This window comes from Salvelinus alpinus, chromosome 1, assembly GCF_045679555.1.
Source record: "Salvelinus alpinus chromosome 1, SLU_Salpinus.1, whole genome shotgun sequence".
Taxonomy (NCBI): Eukaryota; Metazoa; Chordata; class Actinopteri; order Salmoniformes; family Salmonidae; genus Salvelinus; species Salvelinus alpinus.
In genome coordinates, this window is record NC_092086.1 from 25,302,945 (window position 1) to 25,312,246 (window position 9,302).

At 43.5% G+C, this 9,302-nt stretch overlaps 2 protein-coding genes across 2 annotated transcripts in view; both read left to right on the top strand.

Annotated features, from left to right (window-relative positions):
* coro7 (coronin 7) overlaps window positions 1-1,156 on the top strand; it is a 252,581-nt gene extending 251,425 nt beyond the window's left edge. Inside the window, exon 27 of the mRNA XM_071394783.1 lies at window positions 1-1,156. This exon is cut by the window's left edge and continues 2,214 nt beyond it. The gene's annotated coding sequence lies outside the window, so the exon portion shown is untranslated.
* Window positions 1,157-5,308: 4,152 nt separating this feature from the next.
* pam16 (presequence translocase associated motor 16) lies at window positions 5,309-8,806 on the top strand. Its single transcript, XM_071394858.1, has 5 exons — window positions 5,309-5,492; window positions 7,136-7,220; window positions 7,429-7,565; window positions 8,035-8,100; window positions 8,635-8,806. Exons 1-5 carry the CDS (start codon window positions 5,490-5,492, stop codon window positions 8,737-8,739), a joined length of 396 nt encoding a protein of 131 aa, XP_071250959.1. The 5' UTR covers window positions 5,309-5,489; the 3' UTR covers window positions 8,740-8,806.
* The last annotated feature ends 496 nt before the right edge of the window (window positions 8,807-9,302 follow it).

A 9,302-nucleotide genomic window follows, 5' to 3' on the forward strand; every position in this document is an offset into this window, starting at 1 on the left:
AATACAAGTAGTAAAGTAGTATGTATCTGTACCTTTCTTTCTAGATTGATAGACTGTATAACTGGGATTCCTGTACCTCATGTTAAGACTTCATCTTAAGACTGTTATTGAAGTATTTCTCACTAAAGGAGCTCATTCTTTTATTATACTGGATTAAACAATCATTTTGTTACTTTTTCTTAATAACTTACAGTATTATTACTATATAATGCAATCACAGCAGCCATGATCAAAACTAGTACAGCACAAGGCAATACTTTTAATAGGCTAATCCATGTCTGATCGAACCAATCATATTGTTTACAATGACAGAAAGACTGGAACCAACCAAGCATTCTTGAATAGTAGTCAGACTCCAGTCCAATTCTGATCATTTTTTAATTGGTCTTTAAACCAATCAGATAAGAGCTTTTTGCCAGTACTTGGGCAAAATATCAGAATTGGGCTGCCTGTGTAAACACAGCCGTTGTGTAGTACTTGAAAAGTGAACAGACACCAATGCATTGACTGTAGGGCCTAGGTATTGTTGGTGTCAGTTGACTGTAGGGCCTAGGTATTGTTGGTGTCAGTTGACTGTAGGGCCTAGGTATTGTTGGTGTCAGTTGACTGTAGGGCCTAGGTATTGTTGGTGTCAGTTGACTGTAGGGCCTAGGTATTTTTGGTGTCAGTTGACTGTAGGGCCTAGGTATTGTTGGTGTCAGTTGACTGTAGGGCCTAGGTATTGTTGGTGTCAGTTGACTGTAGGGCCTAGGTATTGTTGGTGTCAGTTGACTGTAGGGCCTAGGTATTGTTGGTGTCAGTTGACTGTAGGGCCTAGGTATTGTTGGTGTCAGTTGACTGTAGGGCCTAGGTATTGTTGGTGTCAGTTGACTGTAGGGCCTAGGTATTGTTGGTGTCAGTTGACTGTAGGGCCTAGGTATTGTTGGTGTCAGTTGACTGTAGGGCCTAGGTATTGATGGTGTCAGTTGACTGTGTGTTTGTCATGTGTTTTGTGCCTGCAATCTCTCAAATGTCTTACATTGTTCTTTGGGAAATTAACAAAAAGAAAGATCTCTTTTATACTTTGAATAATGCATTATTTCTCTGTCCATCTTATGAATAACGGTTTTGTGGGAATGTTCATGTTGCCTTGCAATAAACAACTGTTTGAACCTTGTACACATGCCATTTCTTTGTCTTTCAATTTGTTGCTTAAAACAAAAGTATGTTTAAAGGGGAAAATGTTTGTTAATCTCAAAGAAAAAGGGGTAAACTAGTAAATCTACTTATGTCATGATGTTGCCAGGAGACTCCGACCCGACCTGTAGTGGTGCTTCCACTGGCACAGGTGAAAGCTGTCCGTAACACGTCCACAACAATCAGCTTTCCAAACGTTACTCTTTTGGGGTGAAGTTCCATTTATTGCGCATATAAATGGCTCCAAAACACATATTCCTATAGAAATAGGAATATGCACTCTATAAGCTGTATCTGTGATACGGTAATAACTGTATGTGCTCCCCTCTCACCTGTGCTAACCCTTCCTGGTCACCTATGCTAACCCTTCCTGGTCACCTGTGCTAACCCTTCCTGGTCACCTGTGCTAACCCTTCCTGGTTACATATGCTAACCCTTCCTGGTCACCTGTGCTAACACTTCCTGGTTACCTATGCTAACCCTTCCTGGTCACCTATGCTAACCCTTCCTGGTCACCTGTGCTAACCCTTCCTGGTCACCTGTGCTAACCCTTCCTGGTTACATATGCTAACCCTTCCTGGTCACCTGTGCTAACACTTCCTGGTTACATATGCTAACCCTTCCTGGTCACCTATGCTAACCCTTCCTGGTCACCTGTGCTAACCCTTCCTGGTCACCTGTGCTAACCCTTCCTGGTCACCTGTGATAACCCTTCCTGGTCACCTGTGCTAACCCTTCCTGGTTACCTATGCTAACCCTTCCTGGTTACCTGTGCTAACCCTTCCTGGTTACCTATGCTAACCCTTCCTGGTTACCTGTGCTACCTATATACACACATGACCAGTGACCCATGACCCCAACATATAGTGCCCTCTAGAGTACAAAACAGTAAAAATTACCCTTGACAGACAACATATACACAACTCATAAACAGGCCAAAATGGCTCCTACACTACCGTTACGCTTGTTTACACTGAGCTGCACTGGGGTTGGAGAGCATGACTGTGTAGATCAAGACACCGCAGGGCCAGCGTGAGATATGGCTTGGAAAAAGTACCTCAATCCAGGATTGAGAAATGTGTTGTACTCTGAATTGTCCCAACTGTTACACCGGGAAGATTGAACGACTGCTAGTTTTCCCGAATAGCTGCCCTTTTCGTCTTCATGCTAATGGCACTAGAACTTGTGTTGAACAACACAGGATAGTCAGCAAATCAGGCTGTGTTCGGACTACGTCGTCCCTTGTGGGGAATGGCTTAGTATGTCAAACTTTCCCCGAACTATGGATGCTCATTTGAAGTACAGTAATTAATTGGTAATCATGTCATTGTTGTCAAGGGTGCATTAACAAAGGCAATAAACAGCCACACACAAGAACATTGTTGTCGTTGAATTATTTTTTTCGAGCTCCAAAAACATAACTGGTGGACACTGTCTTTCTAGGGACAAAAACATAACTGGTGGACACTGTCTTTCTAGGGACAAAAACATAACTGGTGGACACTGTCTTTCTAGGGACAAAAACATAACTGGTGGACACTGTCTTTCTAGGGACAAAAACATAACTGGTGGACACTGTCTTTCTAGGGACAAAAACATAACTGGTGGACACGGTCTTTCTAGGGACAAAAACACAACTGGTGGACACTGTCTTTATAGGGACAAAAACATAACTGGTGGACACTGTCTTTCTAGGGACAAAAACATAACTGGTGGACACTGTCTTTCCAGGGACAAAAACATAACTGGTGGACACTGTCTTTCCAGGGACAAAAACATAACTGGTGGACACTGTCTTTCTAGGGACAAAAACATAACTGGTGGACACTGTCTTTCTAGGGACAAAAACATAACTGGTGGACACTGTCTTTCTAGGGACAAAAACATAACTGGTGGACACTGTCTTTCTAGGGACAAAAACATAACTGGTGGACACTGTCTTTCCAGGGACAAAAACATAACTGGTGGACACTGTCTTTCTAGGGACAAAAACATAACTGGTGGACACTGTCTTTCCAGGGACAAAAACATAACTGGTGGACACTGTCTTTCTAGGGACAAAAACATAACTGGTGGACACTGTCTTTCCAGGGACAAAAACATAACTGGTGGACACTGTCTTTCTAGGGACAAAAACATAACTGGTGGACACTGTCTTTCCAGGGACAAAAACATAACTGGTGGACACTGTCTTTCTAGGGACAAAAACATAACTGGTGGACACTGTCTTTCCAGGGACAAAAACATAACTGGTGGACACTGTCTTTCCAGGGACAAAAACATAACTGGTGGACACTGTCTTTCCAGGGACAAAAACATAACTGGTGGACACTGTCTTTCTAGGGACAAAAACATAACTGGTGGACACTGTCTTTCTAGGGACAAAAACATAACTGGTGGACACTGTCTTTCTAGGGACAAAAACATAACTGGTGGACACTGTCTTTCCAGGGACAAAAACATAACTGGTGGACACTGTCTTTCTAGGGACAAAAACATAACTGGTGGACACTGTCTTTCCAGGGACAAAAACATAACTGGTGGACACTGTCTTTCCAGGGACAAAAACATAACTGGTGGACACTGTCTTTCCAGGGACAAAAACATAACTGGTGGACACTGTCTTTCCAGGGACAAAAACATAACTGGTGGACACTGTCTTTCTAGGGACAAAAACATAACTGGTGGACACTGTCTTTCTAGGGACAAAAACATAACTGGTGGACACTGTCTTTCCAGGGACAAAAACATAACTGGTGGACACTGTCTTTCTAGGGACAAAAACATAACTGGTGGACACTGTCTTTCCAGGGACAAAAACATAACTGGTGGACACTGTCTTTCTAGGGACAAAAACATAACTGGTGGACACTGTCTTTCTAGGGACAAAAACATAACTGGTGGACACTGTCTTTCCAGGGACAAAAACAGTACATACAATAGCAAATGAATTCACAATGACAAATTCATAACATTGCTATACAGTACAGTATGAAGACCAGACGGAGTCCTGTTTTGGCAGTAAGCAGGTCCCCTGTACCTGCGCACATGAGGGGAGTAGTTTAAGTCAAGGTGCGTGGGCTGAGCTTTGCTGAGGGCCCTGGCCTCTATTCATTCAAAATGATTCAGTGGCATTAGCATTCCCTCCCACTAGTTCCAGAGTACATTCTAATGTAAGCTAATATAGCAATTATTAATCCTATTGTCTTGACGGGGACAAGAGAAAAACACTTAAGTATATGCCTAATTCATGAAAATCGTGTACAAAGCAATAACAGATGTCCCACTGGTGGTTAGTACCATTTTAGAATATAATGTCAACAGTAATACTGTTTCCAACTCAGGCCACAATAGGGGTATCTGGAGAAAGATAATAGAAGCAATTATTTCACTTGAATGAAAACAATGGGAAAGGAACAATAAAGTGAATGAAATGACATTTACCTATTGCCAAACAGGACTGATGAATGACTGCATGGCACGCCTGGTGTTAGGTAGGTTGGTGGCATGGTACGGTGGACTGCAGCCAATGTGATTAGTGACACACTTATTAACTCAGAAGCTAATGGTTTAAATCAAATATCTCCTTAGAGGATACAAGGTACTTTTTGAAACAAAGTAACATAGTAATAATCTCTTGCACATGAGACAATAAAACATCTCCTTGGAGGATACGTGGTACGGTGTATTTAAATAGGAAACCTCAACTAAAATCACTTTAGGGCCCTCAGCAAAGCTCACCTCCGGCATCTTGACTTCACCTACTCCCCTCACGGGCGCAGGTACTGTACAGGCGACCTGCTTACTGCAAAAACAGGCAATGTTATGAATTTGTCACTGACATTTTCAGCCCGCACTGAGCCTGATTGGCTGACTATCCATTGTTGTTCAAAGCAGGTTCTACATAGCATGAGGATTAAAAGGGCAGCTTTCCGGAAAAATTAGCAGTCGTTCAATCTTTCCGCTGCCACAATGGGACAATTCGTAGTACAACGTATTTCTCATCCATGGATTGAGGTCATGCTGTCCGACCCTAGTGCAGCTAGCTGTAAGCAAACGAGTCTGATCTGCTGGCAGGACATGATGATGAAGACTGTGCAATGAAAATTGGTGCAATTTAAACAGCCATCCACTAGAGAGCAGTATTTCGGTTTGTGGATCTTCATCAAACTCAAATATCTTTGTTCCGAGTTTGACCCTTGAACTTTGAACCAACTGCGACCTTGATGGGGGTACATGTGAAAACGCCGTGCTCCTCCACCGGCTTTTTGTGTACTGTACTATAAATAATCAGATAAACCCGGGTTTAAGCAATGGTGAGATATTTTTGTATTTTGAAACGCTATGAATTGCTGTGTCATGATTATGGAAGCTGTGAAGGAGAAACGCTGCTTGCTTCTCTTGCCAATCTTGGCTGTCTAATTTAGCTTATGCAACCGTAATGTATCCTTGATATGTCTTCTACCTTTGTAGCTAAGCTGGCTCATAGTGTTGCTTTAATAAGCGAGCTAACTACACGGAATACATATAAACGCAACATGTAAAGTGTTGGTCCCATGTTTCATGAGCTGAAATAAAAGATCCCAGAAATGTTCCATATGTACAAAAAAGTATTTCTCAATGTTGTGCGCAAATGTTTTACTACCCTGTCAGTGAGCATGTCTCCTTTGCCAAGATAATCCATCCACCTGACCAGTGTTGCATGCATATCAAGAAGCTGATTAAACAGCATGTTCAATATACAGGTGCACCTTGTGCTGGGGACAATAAATGGCCACTCTAAAATGTACAGTTTTGTCACACAACGCAATGCCACAGATGTCCGAAGGTTTAAGGGAACATGCATTTGGCATGCTGACTGCAGGAATGTCCGCCAGAGAATTGCGTGTTAATTTCACTACCATAAGCCACCTCCAACGTCATTTTAGAGAATTTGGCAGCACATCCAACCAGCCTCACAACTGCAGACCATGTGTATGGCGTTGTGTGGGCAAGCGGTTTGCTGATGTCATCGTTGTAAACAGAGTGCCCCATGGTGTAGGTGGGGTTATGGTATGGGCAGACATAAGCTACGGACAACGAATACTATTGCATTTTATTGATGGCAATTTAAATGCACCGAGATATCGTGACAAAATCCTGAGGCACATTGTCATGTCATTCACCTCATGTTTTAGCATGACAATGCACGGCCCCATGTCGCAAGGATCTGGAAGCTGAAACTGCCAGTTCTTCCATGGCCTGCATACTCACCAAAAGTGTCACCCATTGAGCATGTTTGGGATGCTCTGGATCGACGTGTACGACAGCGTGTTCCAGTTCCCGCCAGTATCCAGAAACTTTGCACAGCCATTGAAGAGGACTTGGACAACATGCGCTGCATAAGGCAAATGGTGGTCACATCAGATACTGACTGGTTTTCTGATCCACGCCCCTTCTTTTTTTAAAGGTACCTGTGACCGAAAGTCATGTGAAATCCATAGATTAGGGCCTAATGAATTTATTTAAATTGACTGATTTCCTCATGAACTGTAACTGAGTGAAATTGTAGAAATGATTGCATGTTGCGTTTGATGTGTTTGTTCAGTGTAGTTGATGACGCTCTCATCGGCACTGTGCATACTGCAGTCACTGTGCATACTGCAGTCACTGTGCATATTGCAGTCACTGTTTATGCATCAAACCTGCTCTACCTTTGCCCGCTCTGTCTGATCTGAAACACTTTCCTAACAGTATGACTATGGCTGGTTCACGATGTTGACTGTCAACACAATGTTGCTTGAAACATTGTCAGGTCTAATGTGAGCTGAGGGGGAGAAGTGGGTTTTGTTTGCATTGCGGTTGCCATTCATTCATCATGAGCTGTAATCTGTCGCAAGACTAGGCCTTCTTCAGCCAAACCAGACTGTTGCATTCTGTTGACATAAAGTGTAACAATCTCTCTCTTGTCTTTGTGTAGGCGAAATATCTTGCACAGATCATTGTCATGGGGGCGCAGGTAGTAGGACGGGCGTTTGCACGTGCATTGCGGCAAGAATATGCAGGTATGTTCCTCACTCAACAATGCTTTAGTATGATATTTCAATGTAAAATGGACTGAAAACATGTCTCATTTAGGGCAATTAAGTCTGTCTTTCTGTCTCTCTACCTGTCTCTCTTTCTCTCTGTTGAGAGAGAGAAACAAACTCTGTTGCATAAATTTTCTTTACCTGAGATGGTGACAAACCCTGTCTCTTCTGTCTCTGTCTGCAGCCAGTCAAGCTGCAGCGGAGGCCAGGGGGCGTGCCGGCCAGCAGTCAGCAGCAGCCTCTAGTCTCACTGGGATGACCTTACAGGAGGCCCAGCAGATCCTCAATATGGCCACGCTCACCCCTGAGGAGCTCCAGAAGGTACACACACTTTAAAGTACATTGAAGACAACACCCAGAGAACACAGGCCCTGCTCTGTCCCTGCCCTAGCCCCTGTCCCTGCCCTAGCCCCTGTCCCTGTCTCTGTTAGCCCCTGCCTCTGCCCTGTCCCTGTCCCTGCTCTAGGAACTTCACAACACACAGATGATTGGATGGGTATAAACAATGTACCGGTACCTCCATCTTGTCCCCTAACAGGCTAGGAGGAGATGTTGCATGTTGTTAATCCCAATCCAGTCATATTTACACAAGTGTCTATGGGGTAGGGCGCGGGCTAGGGGGTTTTCTGGACAGAGCCACACTCACAAATTTAGAAGACCGGAAGCTCCTTCATGGGGCCTACATACAAGACAGACAAGTGTGTGTGTATATGGTTCTAAATGTATTTCCATATTAGGCCATTGGTGGGGCCAACCTGTTCATGACTGACCTGCTGTACTTTGTCAACAGAACTATGAACACCTTTTTAAAGTCAACGACAAGGCAGTGGGCGGCTCCTTCTATCTACAGTCCAAGGTGAGGTTCCTTGTTTCATTTCCAGTATCGAGCCATCTCTGTGCGAGCCAGTGCTTACTAGTGCCAGAGAGTCTTGAAACCATGTGATTCAACAAGCAATTGCTTCCTTGTAACTATGAAGACTCAGACCACCTTGAGGTATTCATAGGGCGTAATGGCAAGTTGAGTCTCTTGGGCTTCATACCTCTTTGGTGCTTGTACAGAGTCTTGCACAGAGCTGTCCTGATGATCATTTAAATTAGGCTTGTGATAGCGCACATTCTTAGATCTGTAGTCACTATCATGATCATGCCTTATATTAGGACACCACATTGCCAGATCCAGTGGTAGCCTAAATGAATTTTTACAATGTCAATGTGTCATTATGAAAACAGAACAGTAGACAAATATGATTAGCCATGTATTGAGGTGCACTGCTAAGGATTTTGATCAGTTAATTGTGTGTGTGTCCTGTCTGCTTGTGTGTGTGTGGTGTGTGTGTGTGTCCTGTCTGCTTGTGTGTGTGTCCATGTCCGTCCCTCTGTGTATTTGAAGGTGGTGAGAGCGAAGGAGCGTCTAGATGAGGAGCTCTCTATTCAGACACAGGACAGTCAACCCAAACCCCCACCAGAGCAGAAGCAACAGACTCCAGAAACATGAAGCGCCCCCCTCCCTACCCCACCCACTGTAAATTATACCCTCAATAAAAGCCTTATCCTTTTCTCAACCCATGTCTCTGTGTGTATGGCTCTGTACGAGGGGTCGTGTTCATTATGCACCAAACGGAAGAAACCGGACTGAATCGGGGAGGTTCTATACCTGGAATTGGCCAATAAGAAACACTCATTTTAATTAACGCATTGTGCTCTAATGAACCCAACCTGTGAATTAGACCTGGGTCATAAACATTAGTATTTGAAATTGCAACAAATGCTCATTCATGTTGTCACATCTACATCACAATGCTGCAACTGTGTGGTTGGTTACAGTAAACCTCCATAATGGAATAATGTAGCCGTTTTTGTTACTGGGAGTAGAGAGCCATCCTGTGTAACCGTTTTTTGGTTACATCCAAATATAATGCAAAATAAACTAGTGTTATGTAATACAATAATTATAATACATTGTTATATTAGCAACTGTTGCTACATGGGTTGAGAGAGACAAGTAGGGGTAGCCATTAGCCACTTCAGACTTTTGAGATGCACCCCAAAAATACCCAG

What these genes read in the sequence shown, in the direction of transcription:
- pam16 (XM_071394858.1), top strand. An exon ending in ATTGCGGCAAGAATATGCAG is followed by an intron (nt 7,221 to 7,428) that starts GTATGTTCCTCA and finishes CTCTGTCTGCAG; the next exon opens with CCAGTCAAGCTGCAGCGGAG. An exon ending in CCCCTGAGGAGCTCCAGAAG is followed by an intron (nt 7,566 to 8,034) that starts GTACACACACTT and finishes CTTTGTCAACAG; the next exon opens with AACTATGAACACCTTTTTAA.